Source organism: Lethenteron reissneri, chromosome 57 (assembly GCF_015708825.2).
Source record: "Lethenteron reissneri isolate LAM-NWPU_2019-01 chromosome 57, ASM1570882v1, whole genome shotgun sequence".
In the NCBI taxonomy this organism is placed as follows: domain Eukaryota; kingdom Metazoa; phylum Chordata; class Hyperoartia; order Petromyzontiformes; family Petromyzontidae; genus Lethenteron; species Lethenteron reissneri.
The window spans coordinates 3,976,342-3,999,690 of record NC_083835.1 but is presented as its reverse complement, the minus strand read 5'-3'; the positions used below and the strand labels follow the sequence as shown (position 1 = coordinate 3,999,690).

Here is a 23,349-nt window from a genome sequence, read left to right as displayed (position 1 = left end):
CCCCCCCCAAAAAGCATATTTACATTTTGAAAATAATACATGCTTCAAATCGCTTTAAACTATTGTCATTGTTGTGCGTATTTAATGTGGCGCTGCACTCTGATGTTGTAGGAGAAAACATTTATTAAAAAGTCAATTTTATTAAGTAGAACGTGATGTCTATATTTAATTAAAGTTGCGCATTTTTACGTGACGTCACATTTCTCAAACCCCCCCCCCCTCGTCACACATCGTCACAAATGTCTGAACCCCCCCACCCTAGGAGCGTGACGTCATTTATGGACGGCCCCTTAGATCGCACTTGAGGTAGCCAGCGGAGGAAGGGGAGGAGGGCCCAGCACCGTGGCAGGTGATCGCTCGCTGCCGATGTTTAGCCGCGTCACCGGAGAAAGGGATCAACTTCGGGCGGCAGAGTTTGTAGTCCAGTGCGCTAACCGCTGCGCCACTGCTCCGCGCGGAATAGCGACGAAAGTGCGTAGACGCGTTGCCCGTAACAAGTAGGGGGGCGGTGGTGCGACGGTTAGAGCGCCGCGCTACGAACCCGGCGATCCCGAGTTCGATTCCCGCTCGCGGCCAAAGCCGGCGATGATTATCTGAACTCGGTCCTGGGCCTCCTCTAGGTCCACTCAAATGGGTACCTGGTGAGGCGTGTAAAAACATCGCCACTGGGGAGACAAAGGCGGCCGGGCGTGGTGCCGGCCACCCAGCCCCATCGCGTGTACGGTGCCATCCCCCCAAAGGCGCTTCTCATCAACAGCACTTGCACCGACAATCTGCTAAGGCTACTCGGGGGGGCAGGGGGGCTCTTTGTCTTTGTAACAAGTAGGAGCTGCAACATGGGCAGCCAAAGGGGTCAGATTTCCACGTGAATAATTGAGGGGTGTCCTGACCGAGGAATACGCCGAGAGAGAGAGAAAGAGAAGAAGTGCTGGCACACATTCACCATCGACCTCTGAACCCAGACGGAGGGACGTACGGCGTTCTGTGCGATGAGCAGAGATCGCAATCGGGTACCCGATACCCGTACCCTACCCGATACCCGGCTACCCGTACCCGGCCGGGTACGGGTAGCCGTTTGCAACCCTGGTGCGGCCGGGTACGGGTACGGGTAAGGAATCAAAACCCATTTGCGACCTCTGGCGTTGAGGAAACGAATACATTTCGGGTTTTCCTTGCGATCACGAGAGGGCCAAGCGGACGCAGAGTTCACCGCTCGTTGCACGGGGCTCCCGCTTCAAGCCCCACGGCCGCCCTGGTCAATACCGCGGGCGGGGGGGGGGGGGCGGGCGTTCACCGTAGAATCCCAGGACGCCGTCCTCTTTCACAGCGAGCGTTAAAATATTACGCCACCGTCGACGGGGAGGGGATCTCGCAAAGGCGGAGGGACTGTAATAAGCGGCCAAAATGCCGGACGTATGTTATCAGTATTCTTGGGCTTTTCGGTAAAGTCACGTAGGTAAAAAATTAAAAAAAATAAAATAAAATTTACCTACGTGACTTTACCGAAAAAACCCAAGAATATGAATCCTTGCAGTCACGAAAGCTTCAAATCTAGACGTATGTTATCAGTGTTTAGGGGTTGTTCTCTGTCCCCCCCCCGCCTCCCCCCTCCTCCCCTCCCCCTCATCTGCCCAGTCCCTTGATCCCTCCCCTGCTACCCCTTATTACCCTCATTAGGTTGGTGAAACTTCCCCCTCCCCTGTCATCCCCCCCCACCGCCCCCCCCCCCCTTTTTAAATCTTCATCATTCCCCCGTTGTCCTCACCTGATTGGGGCAGCAGGCCCCCACCCCCGCCCCTCCCCTTCTTTTTCCGCACCCCCTGACCTACAAACGGGCTCACGACCCTTGACCTCCCCCCGGGACGCATGGAATCGCGCCCGGGCGCTGTAACACGGCTCGCGTTTCGTTATATAAAGTGAAAATGTGTATCCGATTTAAAGCTTTCGTGACTGCAGGGATTCATCTTCTTGGTTCTTTCGGTAAAGTCACGTAAAAGGGAAATAATAAAAATAAAACATAATAAAATACAATTCTCACGACGTTTCGGCCACAACGCAAGCAGCCGTCCTCAGGTGAAGAACAGGTCTGTCAGAAAGACAGCGTCTCATTCAGACTTTACCGAAAGAACCAAGAAGATGAAAATGTGTATATATAACGATAAATATTTAATTAAGAAGTGGAGGCCGCATGTGCGCTGGTGTCACGGCCCCCCCCCCCCCCCATTTTTTTTTACTCTTTGTAAAAATTACCCACATATTGCTTAACTTAGAAACACATAGCAGTCAACGCCCCCCCCCCCTCCGTCATACTTAGCAAGGAGCCTGCTGACCAAAGTCTTGGCCCCTAAGTGGGACTTTCCTAGGACAAAAAAAATACGCAAATAAACGCGCGAGTTAAAAAGTGTCCAAAGCAACGGACGTTAAACACAACCGAACGGATTTGCCGTAAAAAAAAAAGAACCGCCTAAAAAATCAACAAGGGGTTGTGGTTTTTTTTATTTACTTATAAATGTACTCAGCCTGCGGCCCTGTTAAAAGCTACGCACGCGTTCATTACAGCCGTCAGAGTAAAATTTTTTATTTCAAATGTATATTTTTTTTACTTTAGGAAAGAAATAACGAGGTTCAAATGCAACAATTCGCCCTCGTTGGAAAAACACATCGGGCGGGTGTTTACCTTTATTGCTAACGGCATCACTATAATAATAATACAAGCATCTTTTAATGGCCTGCAGCCTGTTAGGTGTGCAGTGATAAAAAGAGCACTGCCTAAGAAGCATGAACTTTAATTAAAAAATTTACTAAATTAATGCAGTGCCTGGTATACCATTAAAATTAAAGGCAAATGTCCCCCGTGTAGCCTTAACAGACAGACTGTTGGGGCAAGTGCTGTTAGCGAGCACCTATGAAGGCCGGCACGGCACAGGAGTCGTATGGGTGGCCAGCACCACGCCCGGCCGCCTTTGTCTCCCTAGTGGCGATGTTTACACACCGCACCAGGTAACCATTTGAGGCTGAGGGGAGGCTCAGGTCCGGTTCAGATAATCGTCACTGGTGGCGGACATGAGCGGGAATCGAACTCGGATCACCGGGTTAGTCGTGTGCAGAGGTCGCAAACGGGTTTTGATTCCTTACCTGTACCCGTACCCGGCCGCACCAGGGTCGCAAACGGGTACCCGTACCCGTATCCGGCCGGGTACGGGTAGGGTACGGGTACCTGATTGCGACCTCTGGGATGAAGCCATGTTGCAGGCGTGGGTGGGTTGATTCTAGGAACTTGAATTGTGAGAAGAGACAAGACGTTGGGAAATGAGTGACAAAGAGTTACTCACCAGTGACTCACGGTCTACCCGTACCCGTACCCGGCCGCACCAGGGTCGCAAACCTCTACCCGTACCCATACCCGGCCGGGTAGCCGGGTATCGGGTAGGGTACGGGTATCGGGTACCAGGTTGCGACCTCTGGTCATGTGGTGCGCTAACCGCTACATCACCGCTCCCCAGTACAAAGACACACGCACATTACAGCCTTAGGGCTAACCCTAATAATGTAAGGCACCCGTTATGAATAAAGATACCAAACATGCTGGAAAATTGGGTTCAAACCCTGACCATGCACACGCAGGACAAGTCGAATCTGACACTGGCCTCGTATCTCCACTTAGGCGGTAGGTATCTGCATCTGCAAATCATCTCAGTCAGACAAACCATAACACCGGGGTCTGTCCCTCCTGTAAAGCGAGCCTTCGACACTTCACGTGGCCTCAACGTGCACCAAGCCTGTCACGGCCACCTGGTGGAAAACGGTGGCTGTTGTCATTGTATGAATCCAAGTGCCGCGCTACGAGCCCGCTGACCCGAGTTCGACTCCTGCTCCCAGGCGACACCAGTGACGATTATTTGAACCGGACCTGGGCCTCCCCTAGGTCGACTCAACCTCAAATGAGTACCTGGTGCGATGTATAAAAACATCGCCACTCGGGAAACAAAGGTCAGCCGGGCGTGGTGCTGGCCACCCACCCCATCGTGTGCCGTATCGGCCTTCATAGGTGCTCGCTAACACCACTTGCCCCAAAAGTCTGTTAAGGCTATACGGAGGACAGAGGATCTTTGTCTTTGTTCACGTATGTACGTACGCTTCCCTCGCACCGTACGTAGCCAACCGCGCCAATGGCAGGCTCTGCGCGTGCATATCAGTGCGTGCGGCAGCGGATCTGTCCGTGTCTCTGCGAGTTGCTGTACCACCGTGCTGTCCCCCGTAGGCCGCCGGCTGCACGTACAGCGCTGCATGCTGGGAGTACTGCACGCCGCCGTGGGCAGCCTGCCCGCCGCTTCCCGCGCCGCCGTAGCCGACGGGAACGCCGAATCCGGCCGGCACCACAGCTGGTGTGGCGGCGGCGGCGGTCGGCGCGGCAGCCGGCACTCCGCCGTACGCAAAGCCTGCACACGAACGAACGAGCGAGCGAGCAAGCACACATTACATGAGCGCACGCAAACGTACAAAAATGCCCCCGCCTACGTAGGACGTGGTGCTGTTAGGAAGCGCCAACGTGGGTCAGCTGCGGCGTGTGACAGGTTGGAGTGGGTAGCACCGTGCCCGGCCCGTCTTTGTCTCTCCCCAGAGCTGATGTGTACACACTGCACTAGGTGCTCATTTGAGTCCGATTTGACTTGACCGAGGGGAAGCCCGGGACTAGTGCTGCATCACACTCGCCAGTGATGTTGGCCACGGTCGGGCGGCCGGGTTCGCAGCATAGCTTGTTCACCGCTAAACTACCAATCCACCCGCCGTTACCACGAGCAAATGTGAAAATTCACACACGCGCGTGTGCAGACACGCACACACAAACGACACGGGAAAACACAATCGCACGCAGAAACACAAACACACAGACGCATTGCAAAGACACGCGCGTGCCAAACACGCGTCCACGCACAATCCAAACATTGCGAGAGCAAACACAAACACGCAAGCAAATGGAAACGCACACACGCAGGCACACCATCTAAATCGTTACTTTGTTTGTACTGGTTTTTTTTTAAGTTATGTTAAGCGTCTCTCGATTAAACTGTCAACTCCTATTTCAACTATAAACTATGTTTATCTTAGCAGGTAAGGCCCACCGAGCTACGTAGCTCTTTTTTAGAAGCAACCTGGCTCTCACAAATTATAGCTCAATGAAGCGGTGAATCGTGTCAAAGTTTATAGCAGCAGCCAGCCAAACACTCTAAACACGTGACGTTGATTCTAAACGTGGTGGGAAAAACCGGAGGACCCGGAGAAAAATCCACACGACCACGGGGAGAGAGAGAGAGACCCGGCCGGGTACGGGTAGGGTACGGGTACGGCCGGGTACGGGTATGGGTACCCGTTTGCGACCCTGGTGCGGCCGGGTACGGGTACGGGTAAGGAATCAAAACCCGTTTGCGACCTCTGCGGTGAAGGGTTCTCGAGGAGGTGCTAACTCTTCGCTATATCCGCTCCCACGGAGGGCGACGCTGCTCTCCGAGGAATCCGAGTGGACGCTTCGTCTAACGACACGACCGCGACGGCACAGGTCAGGATGAACTCGGGGAAACGGAAATACGAAACAACGGCACCGAAAGTTCTGCCCTTTCTCCCCGCTGGCGTTTCAACGTTCCAATTGCCAATCTAGATTTGAAGTTTTCGTGACTGCGGGGATCCATACTCTTTGGTTCTTTCGGTAAAGTCATTAAATTAAATCACGACGTTTCGGGTGCAATACAAGCGTCCGTCATCAGGTGGGACAACCACAGCAAGAACCAATTGCTGAAGCGGGCAAAAGGGGCTGCTGCAACAAGAGGCCATACGGGTAAGATAAGGGGGGGAGGGGAGCCAGGGAGGAAAGACAGGGAAGGTGGGGGTGTGGGGTCGTGCGTAAGGGCCGTGCGTGCGTGCGCGCGCGTTCGTACCGTTGGCCTGCGTTTGAAACGGGTTGCTGCTGCCCACTATCGCTGCCGCCGGTGCCGCCGGAAGGAACGGGTTGCTGCTGCCGGCTGTGGGAGTGGAACAAACGGGGGCAATGTGAACCCTTTCCCACCGCGGCGACGCGCGCGTACGTCATCGGTACGGCTTCAGGTCGGAAGACGTGCCCGAGGCTCCCACAAGGCCGTGCGGGAGGGAGTGTGGCACAGTTTAGCGCCGGCTATCGTAGAGTGCGGACGTGCCGCTCCGGTTCTCTGCGGCGAGGACGATGCCTTTAGAAACAACGGCACTGCTATTACGCCTCTCTAAATAAAATAAACGCTGAGCCGTTCGCACGTTTCTGAGATTCGGCGGTGAACGGGACACCACTCGCACCTTGCAACAAGCAGACGTCTCGGAACGGGAAAGGTGTTAATACAACTCACCCATCCCAGTGAACATTCTATGGGGGGGGGCACCTGGGAGTAAACGGAGCTTCTCAAAAGATCAGTAGTGCCCCTTCCAACCCGACCCCCCCTCCCACCCGCCCCCCCCTCCCACCCACCACCCGCCCCCCTCCCCCCCCCTCCCGCCCCCCCTCCCACACGCCCCCCTTCCCACCCGCCCCACCCTCCCTCCCACCCCCCCTCCCACCCGCCCCAACCCTCACACCCGAAACCCCCCCTCCCTCCCGCGCCACCCCATAAAACTCGCACCACCCCTTCCACCCGCCCCCCCTCCCACTAGGCTAGGGAGGGAGGAAGAGAGAGAGGAAGAACTGCCCCAGTCCAGCGGCTTCTACAGTGCCACCGCTCCCCGTACTACTTTTCAGCGTACAGCTAGGCGGGGGGGGGAGGAGACCTCACCTGCGAATCCGGCGACCCCTTGCGCTGGCACGGGCCCCAGCGCTGCGACTCCCGCGCCGTACGCGCTGCGGCGCCGAGCAGGAGGAAACACGGACGCGGTCAGGAAGATGCGGAAACCGCGTTCGCGTGAAGGTGTTCTTGGAAATCTCTCGAAATTCTCGACCCGCACAGAAACTTAGCGCGCACGTCCCGACTGCTCTTGCGACGTCGTCTCCTCCACGGCCAGACCGCTCGCGAGCAGTTTAACACGGAGTAGTAGTAGTAGTAGGCTTTCGCGACCAATATTATCCACCGTAAAGGCTTCTTGGGGTTAGATCGCGTAAATATAAACGCGCCACTACGAGACCTCTTTAACAGTGGCAAAATATAGTAATAGGTTTTTAACCTTTCCACTGGTACAAAAACTGACACCTTTATACAAGGTATCATGTTTGCAATAACCACAACACAAGCAGTTAAAATGCAAACAAAAAGAAACAACTCTGATGATGATAATGTATGCACTGGCCTTGAAGTTGATTGGTCCACACCCGAGACAGCTTTTCTTAGAGCCTAGTCTCACATGGTGTTGGACCAGATGATGCCAAAAGACGTACAACTCAAAGACAACGCACCATCAGAGTATTGTGTTGTGGTTATTGCAAACATGATGCCTTGTATAAAGGTGTCAGTTTTTGTACCAGTTGAAAGGGTAAAAACCTATTACTATAAACGTGCCGTTAAACCCCGCCACCATCAGACACAGGCAACTGGTAAGGTTTGTCACGTAAGCAAAACCTAACCAATTAGTTACGACTTCAGCACACCGGTCGTGTGCTGGAGAGTAAATCCACAACATTTACAACGTGAGTACTAATCTTGATGTGAAGCTTTCGTGACTGCAGGAACCCATACTCTTTGTTTCATTCGGTAAAGTCACGCGGGTAGACAAAATAACAGATCGTGACGTTTAGATCGAAACACAAGAGACCGCCATCAGGTGGGACAACCACAGCAAGAAAAAACTGCTGAAATAGGCGAGAGATCTGCCGTGGCACGAGGTTGTATAGGCCTCGGCAGTAGGGGGGGTAGAGAAAGAAGGGGTGGGGAACAGTTTTTCTCACTGTGGTTGTCCCACCTGATGACGATTGCTTGCGTTGCGATGGAAACGTCGAGATCTGTTATTTTTTCTACCTACGTGACTTTACCGAAAGAACCAAAGAGAATGTGAGTACTGCGACGTTTTTCTGGTGAATACAACCAGCATCAGGCGATTTGCCAGAATTGCCAGCACCAGTGAGCGAGGCCAAGCTCGATGACGATTCTCAGAACCCTCCAACGGCTTCCAGACGATGATGACGATGACAACAATAATGACGATGACGACGATGATGATGATGATGACAACGATGATGATGACGATGACGACGATGATGACGATGACGACAATAATGACGATGACGACGATGATGATGATGACGACGATGACGACGATGATGACGATGATGACGACGACAACGATGACGACGACGACGACGATGACGACGATAATAACAACGACGACGATGACGACGATGACGACGATGACGACGATGACGACGATAATAACAACGACGACGACGATGACGACGACGATGACGACGATGATGACGACAAGTGACGCTTGGCTGTACGGCTCTCACCAGCCCGGAGGAGCGGAGGAGGCGGTGGCGTTCGCGGTGACGGGGCTGCCGTGAGGCGCGTACGCCCCGCGCTGATCCACGAACCGCTGGTCCGCCGGCCCCGACAGGACGTACGTGGTCACGTGACCGCCCACTTTGGGGCGACAGATGGGAAAGCGGCGCTGTTTAAGCGACGGACACGCGAAACATCAGTAACACGTACACTTCATCATCATTATTATTTCATTAGACCTCCTTTGCCAGTACCAAAATATAATAATAGGGTTTTTACCCTTTTTTCTGGCAACAAAACTGACACCTTTTTACAAGGATTCATGTCTGCATTAACCACAATACTTGCGGTCAAAATGCAAATAAAAAACACACTATGATAATATATAATGCATTGTCCTTGAAACTGATTGGTCCACACCAAGGGACGGCTTTCTTTTGAGCCTCGACCCAATTGGTGCTCGACCAGAGGACGCCAAAAGGCGTACAGCTCAAAGACAATGCACTATAAAAGTAATGAGGGCTCGGGGTGAGCATCAACATCATTAGACCTCCTTTGCCAGTTCCAAAATATAATAATAGGGGTTTTCCCCTTTTTTATGGCAACAAAATAAGGGTTTGGTTTTTACAAGGGTTTCAGTTTTGTTGCCAGAAAAAAGGGGAAAACCCCTATTATCATTATAATTATACGCAACAGTGCAATCACTCCGGTTATCATTCGTATTTTTGAATCACTGGGGGCGCTAAGGTCTGTGAAACCGGCGAGGAAAAACAATAACTATTTGCGAACGTGCAAATATCTTTGACCTAACTGCCCGTTGGCGAATGCAAATGCGTGCTCAAAAGCGTGACATAATCCACGCGGACGCATTATTTTTCTGACTTTCAAACCGCGTTGCATTTAAACGCTATTAAAAACCGAGAAACTCGAACTTTTTTGGGTGAAGGGTTTTCTTAACATTCTCTTCTGTGAATGCTTCGATTGGACACAGTGCAGAGGAACGCCCAAGCAGAACGTGTCTCTCTCAGCAGCATCATACGAACTTTCAGAGATACGAACAAACCTGTCCGTATGTCCAGTTGCCCGTTCGGACCGAGCGTCCTAAGTTCAACCGCTGCGCAATAGATAGCGGTGGTGGCATCTATATCTGTAGAACATGAAGAACCAGTGGCATCTACATCTGCAGAACACAAAGAACCAGTGGCATCTACATCTGCAGAACGTGAAGAACCAGTGGCATCTACATCTGTTTAGTGTACATGCCGTACAACGTGTTTGGAATCGATGGGAGTAAAGTTGGACAAATCGACTTACGAACAAGACCTCTGGAACCTAACTTGTTCGTAAGTAGAGAAATCTCTGTAATATGTAATTGAGGGACTGTGTGTTGTCTTGGTGTGGTCTGGCACTGTTGTTGTTTTTGTTGTGTTGCTGCCTTGCCCAAGCATGCATTTGGTGTTAACACATCGGCAGGAATTTATGTACTCATGCAATTTGCGCCTCTATACTTTAATCATATTTATTTATTCATCGCGACTTGCCTAACCGTTTCTCTATCTTGCTTCTTATATCGTTTTTAAAAAAAAATTGTTTATTGACGTAACTCACTGATCCTGAGCTCCGACTGGACATCTGTGGAAAAGAGCTTCATGGCTCATCGGATTCCACCTCCGGCACTAAATAAAGATTCTGATTCTGGACGGACACTAGCGGAGGCACCCGGACGTTGGCCATGAGTGACACTGCCAGCGTGCACCGCACCTACCGGCGTAGCCAAAGGAAACCGGGTCAAGTCAACTTAACCCTTTACTGTTCCCGAGACAGACGTCTGCAAGTTGCAGGGTGCGGGTGGTGTGTCCCGTTCACCGCTGAATCTCGGAACGCGCGAGCGGCTCGGCATTCATTTATTTAGAGACGCGTAGTGGCCGTCGTTTTTAAAGACGTGCTCGCCGCAGAGAACCGTAGCGGCACGATCGCCGCACTCTGCGACCGCTGGCGGGCAAACTGCGTCACATGCCCCTACCCGCACGGCCTTCTACTTCCTATGACATAAACGCACGTAATCGGAACGTAATCAGAAGAAAAACTGATCGACACACACGTACGTAGTTTAGTTTGTTGTTCAGACTGTTGTCCTTCACCCCCGCACCTCCGATTAGCACGGATGGCTATGTACGGTGCAAAAGAAGTTCAACATGGATACATAGACTCACACAGAGACCCACAGACTCACATAGAGACTCACAGACTCACACAGAGACCCACAGGCTCACACAGAGACCCACAGACTAACACACAGACTCACAGACTCACACAGAGACTCACAGACAGACTGACACACAGACTCACAGGCTCACACAGAAACCCACAGACTCACACACAGACTCACAGACACAGACTCGCACAGAGACTCACAGACTCACACAGAGACCCACAGACTCACACAGAGACCCGCAGACTCACACAGAGACCCACAGACTGACACGGAGACTCACACAGAGACCCACAGGCTCACACAGAAACCCATACACTCACACAGAGACCCATAAACCCACACAGAGACCCATAGTTTGTTGTCCTTCCCGCGCACCTCGAAATCGCACGGTTGGCTACGTATGGTGCGAAACAAGTTCACCATCAGCAGTCAAGTCCACGTACGTCATCGGAAAGGGTTCCAAACGCCATCGCCGTCACAAACGTCCAACGTCACCGAACGGCTCACCGGCGGCGGGGGACGGCTGCTTGCCGGCGCTGAACATGCTGTCGAGGTCGGCGAGGGCCGCGTACTTGTCCGCGGGCGGCACCTCCCCTCCGGTTCCGGGTCGCGCCGCGGCGCCACCGCCGCCGCCGCCGCCCAGCGCCGAGCCGAAGTCGGCGCTCGACGACTTGGGGAAGTTGTCGAAGTCGGCGAAGTTGGCGAACGCCGAGCCGGAGGTCGCTCCCCCTGCGAGCGGGACGGGGGAACGCGGTCTCGCGTCTCTCCGACCACGTGGCGACGCGTCTTGGTCACTTAGCTGACAATTAACTATTTGTTTTATTTTCAACAGGTTGAGGGCCCACTGAGCTGTGATGAGAGACGCAGACTCCAAATATACAGCAGCAGGCGTCAGGGTCGGGATCAAACCCACGACCTCCTTCATACCAGGCGAGGAGAGTTAACATCTCACCACTGCGGCAACCACAGATCAACCAGGAGGGGGCGGTTCAGAAAGTTGCAACGACAAAGACAAGACGAGGACTTGAAGGGATTTGTGTCATAACAGCTCCCTTTTCCAGACGTTGTTGTTGATGAAAACGCTGAGTTTCAAGTGCCAGTGCTGGCGGGCATCAGGCACGGCGGGGGGGCAGGCAGGTGGACGGGGGTGGGGGGGGGAGAACGGCACTCACCGTGGGCTCTCGGCAAATGGAATGGGCCCGAGAGATCGGCGAAACTTGCGCTGGAGGGGACTGGCCTGGAGGCTACGGGAGCCGGCGAGAGTGAACAAACAAAAGAAATGTAACAGCACAGATGAGTGGAATCATAACGAACGGCAACAAAAAAGAACAAGCGTGCGTGCATGCGTGCGCGGTACGTGCGCACACAGAAGGTCACGGGGCAGACTCAGCAGGTGCCACGGGTCGACTGACTGAGACGACTGGCTGATGCACCGCCTGTGCCCCCTACTGTGCCAACTTGCTTTGTGCTTTAGCCACCCGGCGCACAGACACACACACACGTACACGCATCCACAAGCTCATGTGCAGGCATGTACAAGCACGTGCAGCACTTGCACATGCACGTGTGCATACGCGGAGAGACGGACAAGCGAATGCACACGAGTACAGACGCGTGAGTTGTCACACATGCGCAGCATCACGAACAATCACGCACACGCGCGCACACAGAAGGAAGTCATGAAAAAGATGGGTAGACGTTAAAAAGATGTAAAAAATAAGATTTGTGGTGATGATAATTAGTGACGTCATCATTTACAGCCCCTTTTTCAATTAACTGCTGGATGAAGGACCCCCTAATGCCGTGTTGGTTGCGGGACGTTGTGTGACCATACTTCACCATTCTGGACAGCGCTGGTCGGTGAAGGGAGTCACCCCGGGATCGAAAATCAGATATTACTCGCCACTGATGTCAGCCGTGGACGGGAATCGAACCCGGGTCACCGCTCGCCCCAGCGGTTTAAATGCAATTACCAAGCACAAGTTTGGCTGCATGCGGACCCTAGGCACGAATACGGTGCACGTGTATGGCGAGATCGACGTCAGAGGTCGCAAACGGGTTTTGATTCCTTACCCGTACCCGTACCCGGCCGCACCAGGGTTGCAAATGAGTACCCGTATCCGTACCCGGCCGGGTACGGGTACCCGTACGCTACCCGTATCCATACCCTACCCGAAATGAGTGACAAACGGTTACTCACCAGTGACTCACGGCCTACCCGTACCCGGCCGCACCAGGGTCACAAACGGCTACCCGTACCTGGCCGGGTACGGGTAGCCGGGTATCGGGTAGGGTACGGGTATCGGGTACCCGGTTGCGACCTCTGATCGACATACACACGACCGCGTACGTTCACGCGGTTGCGTTGTACAGCTCTCCCAATGTCCTCTGCGTTGCACCAACGACGCGTCGTTGTTTCCCGTCGTTCCCAAACCGCGTCCACCATTTCTGCTCCGCGTGCTGCCGCGAGCACCTTGGTGAACTGAAGGCCACGCGTGAGAAAATCTCACGAACAGATGATGCTGTTTGTTGTATTGTACGTACATTCAACTTCTATCGCACCATACATGGCCAACCGTGCTAACAGGAGGTGCGTGGAAAGGACAACAAACTACGGGGCTCCGTGTGAGTCTATGGGTCTCTGTGTGAGTCTATGGGTCTTTGTGTGAGTATATGGGCCTCTGTGTGAGTCTATGGGTCTCTGTGTGAGTCTGTGGGTCTCTGTGTGAGTCTGTGGGTCTCTGTGTGAGTCTATGGGTCTCTGTGCGAAGTATACGGGTCTCCGTGTGAGTAGTCTATGTAAGTATGTTGAACTTCTTTCGTGCCGCATGTAGCAAACCGCGCTAATCAGAGGTATTGTATAGTCGACCGTATTAAAGAAACAGAGCGCGTGATAACAGAGATCCCCTGCTGCCACATCTGACGACGCGATGAGCCACAACCACGGACAGATTTTTTTTTGTCACCAAGACCCGCTAGCGATATCCCTCCAACGTTCCGATTCGCGGCATTTCTTAGCAGTACAACAACAAAAGACGTGGTCGTGAAAGATATTCACCACATCGGGGGGGGGGGTCTTATTTAAAATAAAATTTAAATAAAAACTGTGGTAATTTACAAAGTAATATTCAGCATTAGAACGTTCAGAAACTTCACACCCGCTGTGGTTACTGCTCTCACTGGACATAACTCTTTAAATCAATCGAGCCCGCCGTCAACGGATTTCCAGAACTTGCTGAGGATGCACACATTTTACTGCCGCACGTAGCAGGCAGAACAATAAATTATATTTTTTTTACAAAACCGTTCTTTCCGAAAAAGTTCTTTCCGGCGGCTCAAGAGGACGTGAGGCTGCATCGCCGACATGCCCGAATTTTAATCTTGGCGGACGCAATTTCCCAACCACAATTAAGGATCGCGATCGGTCGACCGATTCTTGGAATGGCTGGGTGGCCCACGGGGTCAGGGGGCTGAGCCGGCAACGCCGAGACCCTGGGTTCAAAACCAGACTTGTAATTAAACTGGGTTCTCAAGTGCAAGGAGGTGTTCATGGTCTCGGCATGATAATTATCAAGGCCATTTCACGTACTAAATTTGGCTTCTGACAGCTTTTTTGAAAAATGAAACGTTTTTGCTCGATTTGGCATGTGGAAAACCAACTTTGCAGGGCATTATTACATGTGCATTGTGCTCCCAAGTGTGGGTGCGATAGAAACTATACAAATACGTCCATGACGTCATCTTCCCGGGCTGTTCTGTAACACAGGGTGATGTGCACTTCACGCTGTAAAAGTTCCAACAGCATTTTTGGAATATAATGTCATACTGGTATTTTTTTAAACAAGTTTTGCTGGCTGGCTGCCTGGCTGGTGCGTGGTGGTGACGTCACCGCGGACCTCTGTGCGGTGACGTCACCCGCATCCCACAGTGCTGGGTTTGTGCGTCGCGCTGACGTCACACCCTCCACCCTCCAACACCCCCAACCCCCACCCTCCAACCCCCCCCACCCTCCAACCCCCCAACCCTCCAACCCCCCCCACCCTCCAACCCCCCCCACCCTCCAACCCCTCCCACCCTCCAACCCCCCCACCCTCCAACCCCCCCACCCTCCAACCCCCCAACCCTCCAACCCCCCCACCCCCCAACCCTCCAACCCCCCCCACCCTCCAACCCTCCTACACCCCCACCCTCCAACCCCCCCCACCCTCCAACCCCCCCCCACCCTCCAACCCCCCCCACCCTACAACCCCCCCACCCCCCAACCCTCCAACCCCCCCCACCCTCCAACCCCTCCCACCCTCCAACCCTCCTACACCCCCACCCTCCAACCCTCCACCCTCCAACCCCCCCACCCTCCAACCCCCCCACCCTCCAACCCCTCCCACCCTCCAACCCCCCAACCCTCCAACCCCCCCACCCTCCAACCCCTCCCACCCTCCAACCCCCCCACCCTCCAACCCCCCCACCCTCCAACCCCCCAACCCTCCAACCCCCCCACCCTCCAACCCCTCCCACCCTCCACCCTCCAACCCCCCCACCCTCCAACCCTCCAACCCCCCCACCCTCCAACCCCCCCCACCCCCCAACCCTCCAACCCCCCCATCCTCCAACCCCTCCCACCCTCCACCCTCCAACCCCCCCACCCTCCAACCCCTCCCACCCTCCACCCTCCAACCCCCCCACCCTCCAACCCTCCAACCCCCCCACCCTCCAACCCCCCCCACCCCCCAACCCTCCAACCCCCCCACCCTCCAACCCCTCCCACCCTCCACCCTCCAACCCCCCCACCCTCCAACCCTCCAACCCCCCCACCCTCCAACCCCCCCCCACCCCTCCAACCCCCCCACCCTCCAACCCCTCCCACCCTCCACCCTCCAACCCCCCCCACCCTCCAACCCCTCCAACCCTCCTACACCCCCACCCTCCAACCCCCCCCACCCCCCAACCCTCCAACCCCCCCACCCTCCAACCCCTCCCACCCTCCACCCTCCAACCCCCCTCACCCTCCAACCCCTCCAACCCTCCTACACCCCCACCCTCCAACCCTCCACCCTCCAACCCTCCACCCTCCAACCCCCCCACCCTACAACCCCTCCACCCCCCTCACCCCCGCCCCACCACCCTCCACCCCAGACGTGGATCTCCCCACGCGAACGCGACAGAGGAGAGAAACAGTGGAGAGAGGAGGAGGAGAGAGGAGGAAGAGAGACAGAGGAGAGAGACAGAGGAGAGAGACAGAGGAGAGAGACAGAGGAGAGAGACAGAGGAGAGAGGAGGAGGGGGGAGACAGAGGAGAGAGACAGAGGAGAGAGACAGAGGAGAGAGGAGGAGGGGGGAGACAGAGGAGAAAGACAGAGGAGAGAGACAGAGGACAGAGACAGAGGAGAGAGACAGAGGAGAGAGACAGAGGAGAGAGACAGAGGAGAGAGACAGACAGAGAGAGACAGAGGAGAGAGACAGAGGACAGAGACAGAGGAGAGAGACAGAGGAGAGAGACAGAAGAGAGAGACAGAGGAGAGAGACAGAGGAGAGAGACAGAGAGAGAGAGACAGAGGAGAGAGACAGAGGAGAGAGACAGAGGACAGAGACAGAGGAGAGAGACAGAGGAGAGAGACAGAGGAGAGGGGAGGAGGGGGGAGACAGAGGAGAGAGACAGGAGAGAGGATGAGAGAGGAGGAGAGAGACAGAGGAGAGAGACATAGGAGAGAGACAGAGGAGAGAGACAGAGGAGAGAGACAGAGGAGAGAGAGGAGAGAAGCGGGGGGGGGGGGGGGAGAGCGAAAGGGCTCAACATGAAGAGGAGACAGAGAGCAAAACGGAAAGAGGCGAGCGAGGGAGAGCTACAAGCAGCGGGGAGGGAGGATTCGTGAGAGGCAAGGGAGATTGACATGGGAAAGGGAGAGCGAGGTTGCGAGGTGGGAAGAGAGAAACAGGGAGAGAGAGAGAAAGGGATGGGGGCAGTGGGTGAGGTGCAGCGCAGGGAGGAGTACGGATAGCCACGGAGACAAAGCGGGGCCATCAAGACGACTTGGGATAGACAATTCACGGAAGGAAAGAGAAAGGTGGAAAGAGGCAGGGCTCCGTATACGAATTTGAAAAAAAAAAGTTTTGCTGGCTGGCTGGCTGGCTGGGAAGCGACGAACGGACGGTCACGTCCTAAAGACGCGTGGGTTTGCGAGTACATTTTTTTTTTTTATATGCGGAAAAAGCAATAATGTAAGAGAACAATGAAAATGTTAAATGTGGCGTCCATAGGGTTCACTGGTGGACTGGCGTGGGCACGTGATCAATATCAACAACGATAACGAGAGGAATACTTGACGTGGTGTGCCACGAGACGATTTACTCTCCGCTCCGGACAGACACGGCTGCAACGAAGCCCCTGGACGCTTCAACTGGAGCGGTCGGGGGACACCGTGCGGTTGACAAATGCTCGCTTTGTGATTTTTCACCTGCCACTTGCCGGGGAAGGGTGGGCAGGGAGGCAGAGGGGGGCAGAGGGGGGCAGGGGGGTGGGGGGGAGTTGCAGGGGGGGGGGCAGCCGATCTACACGGGGGGGTGGGGGGGCCGGGGGGCTGGGGGGCACGTGGGGTCCACGGGGGGGGGGGGGGTGGCGTTCACCTGCTTTGTGTGGGGCGGCTGGGGGTGGCGGCACGAGGCGACATCGCCTACTGACTACACGGGGGGGTGGGGGGGGGCTCCGTCGTGTGGGCGCAGAGTTTTTCCCGAACCCAAAAAAACCCCACACGCACAGCGGGGAAATAGGACGGCGACGTTAAAGAAGCTCCCGCGAACGTGGCGACGACGACGACGACAAGAAAACCACGAGAGCAAAAGAGAAGGACAACACACATGTGTACGTTCTGCCTACCGCCCACCCCGTATGTAGTGTATAATGTAGTTATTGTAATATCTGACACTGAAATCAAGCATAGCTACTTTTTTTTGTCACACGCGCACGCAGTCCGGCGATACTCGCCAACACACAACCGGCTAGTGCTGAACTAGTAACTAATTGGCACGGTTTGTTTTTACGTGTCACACCTCAATAATTTGGCTGTGTCGGGTGGTGGTGGCAGGTTTAAACGACACATGGATGATATTGGTCGCGAAAGTCTCTTACCACGTGTTAAACGGACTAATTTTAACGGTGACCCCTTGACCTTTAGGTGGCAGAGTGACGCAGCAGTAACAACTTGCGCTCTGCAGCAAGAAGGAAATGGGTTCGCTTCCTGACCCGGGCATCTTTCTTTCTTGGGTGGCGTTTGTACGTTCTGCCTCCCCTCCCTCCCTCCCTCCCCGCTCTGCAGTCGATTTTTCTCCTGATTCTCCAGTTACGTAAGAATGCCATAGGCGTTGACCAAACAACCCACAATGCTGCAAGGAGGCTCTAGGAAAAGGAGCCATCGGATTCAGCGTGGCTTTTGTGGGCAAAAAATTATTGCATATTTATATATATGTAGTGTGACGCTCAGGTCAGCGCAACAAAGGGGGTTGTGGGAAGAGAGAATGAGCCAGGGGCTCTCTCACCTGTGCTCTGAGCCCGGACCGGGTGTCCGCTTTTGGGAAAAGGTGCGTAGCTGCCCGAAGAACCTGACCCTCCGAACGAATCGAAGTTTGCAAAGTTCGAGCCTCCGGAGCCTGCAAATACAAACATTGAGAGGTGATGCTCTTTGTTTTTTTTCGGTAAAGTCACGTAGGTAATTTTTTATTATTAAATAAATTAAAACAACTAACTCTTAGGTTATTTCGGTAAAGTCACCCTACCCGGGTACGGCCGGGTACGGGTAAGGAATCAAAACCCGTTTGCGACCTCTGCTCTACGGGGAGGGATTCCACATAACTTTGAGATTACACACATAGCTGATTCATAAACAAGTATAACCCGTAAAACTAAGTTTTTCACTATAAATCCTTTATATGCGTGGCGGCTAGAGTCCTCTCGTCCTCTGGCTTGAGATGGCTGCCACCTATGGGTCAGATGATTGCATTGCACCATTAAGCAATTGGTAATTAAATATAATATTTTTGTCCTAAAAAGTGTACAATTTTGGAAAGATGTTTTCACGAACATTAATTGTCACGCACAACGAGTCTGTGTGGAAAATGTCAGCTCGATTGGATCACGGGAAGTGGGTTAAAAAACGACCGAAAGATTTGCATGGTCCTAAGCAAGCAAGCGAACTTAATATAAAGGATTTAAAAAACACATTGCCAAACAACGTGCAGCTTGGCTTGAAAATGTTACCGTACTCACAGATACGGTGGTTTTGAAAGCTCCCCAACCCCCCGCCCCCCACAGGGGCAGGGGAAATAAATGCCCCCCCCCACCCCCGGTGCGACGCCGTCACGCTTTGCAAGAGCTCGCCTTTGCGGCCACGTGCGACAGGCAGACAGAAAAAGGCGCGATGGAAACGGCCGTTGGGGCGTTCGTGCGCAAGCTACGCGTCCGTGTCACTCGTGCGGTCTAAAGCGGCAGAAAGTATCGTGGGGGGCGGGGGGGGTGGGATTTGGGGGGGGGGGAACTAGAATGGCCAGCTCAGTTTTGGGGGTCTCCGGCTCAACGAGCTGGAACACGCTACCGGCTCACGTTTGAGATCCATCCCTGAGTCGGAGCCAGTTCTGCAAGAGACTTAAAACCGGTGGTTCAGAGAGCCTACGTCAATGTGATCAATGTGTGATCGATGTGTGATCGATGTGTGATCGATGTGTGATCGATGTGTGATCAATGTGTGATCGATGTGTGATCGATGTGTGATCGATGTGTGATCAATGTGTGATCGATGTGTGATCAATGTGTAATCAATGTGTGATCGATGCGCACTGGACTGAACTCATTAAGAATTCGTAGTAAAGAATGTTTTACTTACTTTAGACGTTCACAAAAGTTTACTTTGAAAAGCAAACGTCGTGATGGTAATGTTAATTTTAAAAAAATTGTAGACTGTGGGCCAGAGGTCGCAACCAGGTACCCGATACCCGTACCCTACCCGATACCCGGCTACCCGTACCCGGCCGGGTACGGGTAGCCGTTTGCGACCCTGGTGTGGCCGGGTACGGGTAGGCCGTGAGTCACTGGTGAGTAACGGTTTGTCACTCATTTCCCAACGTCTTGTCTCTTCTCACAATTCAAGTTCCTAGAATCAACCCACCCGCGCCTGCAACATGGCTTCATCCCAGAGGTCGCAATCAGGTACGCGATACCCGTACCCTACCCGTACCCGGCTGGGTACGGGTACGGGTACGGCCGGGTACGGCCACGGGTACCCGTTTGCGACCCTGGTGCGGCCGGGTACGGGTACAGGTAAGGAATCAAAACTCGTTTGCGACCTCTGCTGTAGGCAATGCCAAGGGAAAGATAAAAAAGCAATCCAAAGTGTTCTGAAATCATAAAGCAATGCACGTAATAAAATCGTGACACAGTAGCTTCCTTCCTTTAACTGCGAGCCTTTAAATGAACGCTATTAATGTTACAATTTAACAACATCCGCGGTTTATATCTTTTACGCAAATAAGATGACGTCTCTGCTGTGAGCCCAGGGTTCTATCATAAAACAAACAGAAAAAAAGACCAAATCAAATTCCTGTTCCCTGTACTTAAAAAATTATACATTTCGAATAATTTTAATAATTGTACATTTAAATTTAGCCAAAAAAGCCTGAACAATTCAAAGACTATTTTAGTAGGATACCACTGTGCGGTGGTCCAAACTTCAACGTAGAAGCGCCGGTATTACTTCCCCTCTGCAGAAATATCGTAGCATAAGTTTTGGATTCATTATGAAAGTGAAAAATGCCAGTCTAGAGCGATCCCTCGTTTAACGCGCTTGTAGATGCGGCAGAGGTCGCAAACGGGTTTTGATTCCTTACCCGTACCCATACCCGGCCGCACCAGGGTCGCAAATGGGTACCCGTACCCTACCCGTACCCGTACCCTACCCGAAATGAGTGACAAACGGTTACTCACCAGTGACTCACGGCCTACCCGTACCCGTATCCGGCCGCACCAGGGTCGCAAACGGCTACCCGTACCAGTACCCGGCCGGGTACGGGTAGCCGGGTATCGGGTAGGGTACGGGTATCGGGTACCCGATTGCGACCTCTGAGATGCGGTACTGAAAAGTGCCACGTGAAGTTAAAACCGCGTTAAGCGAGGAACTGCCGAATCACATTCGAGTTATAAAAATCGGCCCGCAGTTACCCCATGGCAGGACAAAAAACTGAGATGACGGTACGCCGCCACATTACTATATCATTCCGCGTTACCGTATCATTCAACGTACCATATTTTATGCTTTAGAGGAGTTGTACACCCCTAGCTGCCACTGCAATTCAGTGGCCTAAAATACAATGTTTCGCTCCGGATGATCGCTGCAAAGTATGATCTGTGTTTTGATTTAGTGTGCTGATCTTAAAGGTGCATTGAAAAATGTTGACACTCCGACTGATGCTCCTGCTGTTGTGGAGTGACTCATGCAGCCAGCTATGGCTTCAGAGTTTGGTAATGCATGTTGTTTACGTCGTTTATTGTGAAAATTCGGTCACAGTTCCTATGACCTGCACTGTTTCATTGCTTTTATGGCTTTATTTTGGTGATTTTCGAAAAGTTTTTTGCTTTGGCCATGTTTGTTTGTTGTAGTACAGAGTTAGACTGATGGCCTTAATCTAAGTTGTCTTGTGGTTGTTGTTGTTGTTTGACTTGCATCCCACTGGGATTTTGCACACAGTGTTGGTGTACGGTGTTTTTTCTGCAATATTTTGCTGTCTTTTCTTGGATTTTCTGTTTGCACATAGTCACTATAAGATGTTTTCTTGTTCATTTTTTGTTTTTTTGTTTGTTGCGGTTGCACCCGATTCAAGAGCCGAATGGCTCACAGGGCTACACCTAATAAATGAAACTTGAAACTTGTATCACTGTCAAGCGGAAGGTGGAGCGCCTTCCTCACCGGCAGCCACGGAGGGGAAGCCGGGAAAGGCGCTGCCCGGCGGCGGTGGTGGCGGTGGCGGTGGTTGAGTCGAGGTGCCGAACGGATCCCCTGGCAGGTCCTCCGTCAGCTCAAACGGGGCCGGTCGACGGGAGTGAGCGGGTGGGAGAGCCTGCGGGCGGCTCACTACGGGAGACTGGAGGACGTCGACACAAAAGACAAAGATCCCCCGTGTAGCCTTAACAGACTGTCGGGGCAAGTGCTGTGTCCATCTATTTGAAACACCCTGTATTTCTTCACGTACTTCACACATCTTATCAGCTCTATGGCTGGCATCTCGCCACGCTGCAGTATTTATTTCGCAGTGACGATTGTCCCGTGACCGGTTGTAAATCTGGCGTGCACTCGACATTTTTAATTTGTGGGTGGGGGGTGGGGGTCGCGATTACGCCCAAAGTGCCACCACCACCTGCCCGTTCAGGTCCAAATTGCCGCTGTAGCCAATTACCTGCGCTGCCGTTGAGTCACGTGACCTAAAAAAGTAAGCCGCTCACAGAACAAAGACAGAGATCCCCCGTATAGACTTAACAGACTGTAGGGGCAAGTCCTGTTAGCGAGGAGCGCCTTTGAAGGCCGGCACGGCACACGAGGGGGTGGGTGGCCAGCACCACGCCCGACCGCCTTTGTCTCCCCAGTGGCGATGTTTTTTTATACATCACGCAGGGTACTCATTTGAGGCTGAGTCGAACCTTGGGGAGGCTAAGGACCGGTTCAGATAATCGTCACTGATGTTGGTGGGCCCGAGCAGGAATCAAGCACGGGTTGCCAGGTTTGTAGCGCGGCGCGCTAACCACTGTGCCACCACATGTTGACACAGACACACACACAGAGTGGCAGGGTGGTGAGGTGGTGGGGTGGTGGAGTGGAGGGGTGGTGGAGTGGTGGGGTGGTGGAGTGGTGGGGTGGTGGGGTGGTGGAGTGGTGGAGTGGCAAGGCGGTGGGGTGGTGGAGTGGTGGGGTGGTGGAGTGGTGGGGTGGTGGAGGGATGGAGTGGTGGAGTGGTGGGGTGGTGGAGTGTGGAGTGGTGAGGTAGTGGTGGAGTGGCGGGGTGGCGGGGTGGTGGGGTGGTGGAGTGGTGGGGTAATGGAGTGGTGGAGTGGTGGGGTGGTGGGGTGGTGGAGTGGTGGAGTGGTGGGGTGGTGGAGCGTGGAGTGGAGGGGTGGCGGGGTGGTAGGGTGGTGGAGTGGCAGGGTGGCAGAGTGGCGGGCTGGCCGGCGTGGCAACTGCATCAGCGTCGTTCCCCGCACCTGCGTGGGCGTGTGCCGCAGCCCGTCGAGTGTCGGCGTGCTTGACCCGGCGGGCCCCGCGCATCGGAGCGGCCGCACCTCGGGGGTGCTGCTGCCGCTGCTGGCGGAAGAGCCCGAGAGCGACGCGTGCAGCGCCGCCACGGTGCGCGCCTGCTCGGGCGCCACGAACCTGAGGGGGTGGGGTGGGTGGGGGGGTAACAACAGACAGAGGCGGGGGTGGTCACCTGGCGGGGCGTGTCAGCTACGGGAGCGAGTCTGTACGCGCGTACCGTATGCGAGGAAGAACGTTCCAGACGGCCGCAGAAGCGCGCGGCGCAGTGTGCGACTCCGTGGGTCTCTGTATAATGAGTCTATGGGTCTCTATGTATGTATGTTGAACTTCTTTTGCACCGTATGTAGCAAACCGTTTCTCATCGGGGAAGGACAACAAACTAGACACAAAAAGCAGTTCTAAAGAA

The 23,349-nt window shown here is 53.8% G+C and overlaps 1 protein-coding gene across 3 annotated transcripts in view; it reads right to left on the bottom strand.

The window, feature by feature from the left end:
- AGFG1 (ArfGAP with FG repeats 1) overlaps window positions 1–23,349 on the bottom strand; it is a 46,583-nt gene that overhangs the window by 10,699 nt on the left and 12,535 nt on the right. Inside the window, exons 4-12 of one of the 3 annotated variants that reach the window (XR_009756946.1) lie at window positions 22,892–23,060; window positions 21,606–21,780; window positions 18,190–18,300; window positions 11,832–11,903; window positions 11,167–11,388; window positions 8,453–8,613; window positions 6,792–6,856; window positions 5,934–6,017; window positions 4,242–4,439 (exon numbers count right to left, since the gene is read on the bottom strand). Coding sequence is in view for 2 of the 3 variants with exons in the window: in XM_061575129.1 (XP_061431113.1) it covers window positions 4,242–4,439; window positions 5,934–6,017; window positions 6,792–6,856; window positions 8,453–8,585; window positions 11,167–11,388; window positions 11,832–11,903; window positions 18,190–18,300; window positions 21,606–21,780; window positions 22,892–23,060 (1,229 nt within the window). In the remaining variant the exon portion in view is untranslated. The remainder of the gene's footprint in view (window positions 1–4,241; window positions 4,440–5,933; window positions 6,018–6,791; window positions 6,857–8,452; window positions 8,614–11,166; window positions 11,389–11,831; window positions 11,904–18,189; window positions 18,301–21,605; window positions 21,781–22,891; window positions 23,061–23,349) is intronic. The other 2 variants (XM_061575129.1, XM_061575130.1) reach the window with 2 other exon arrangements.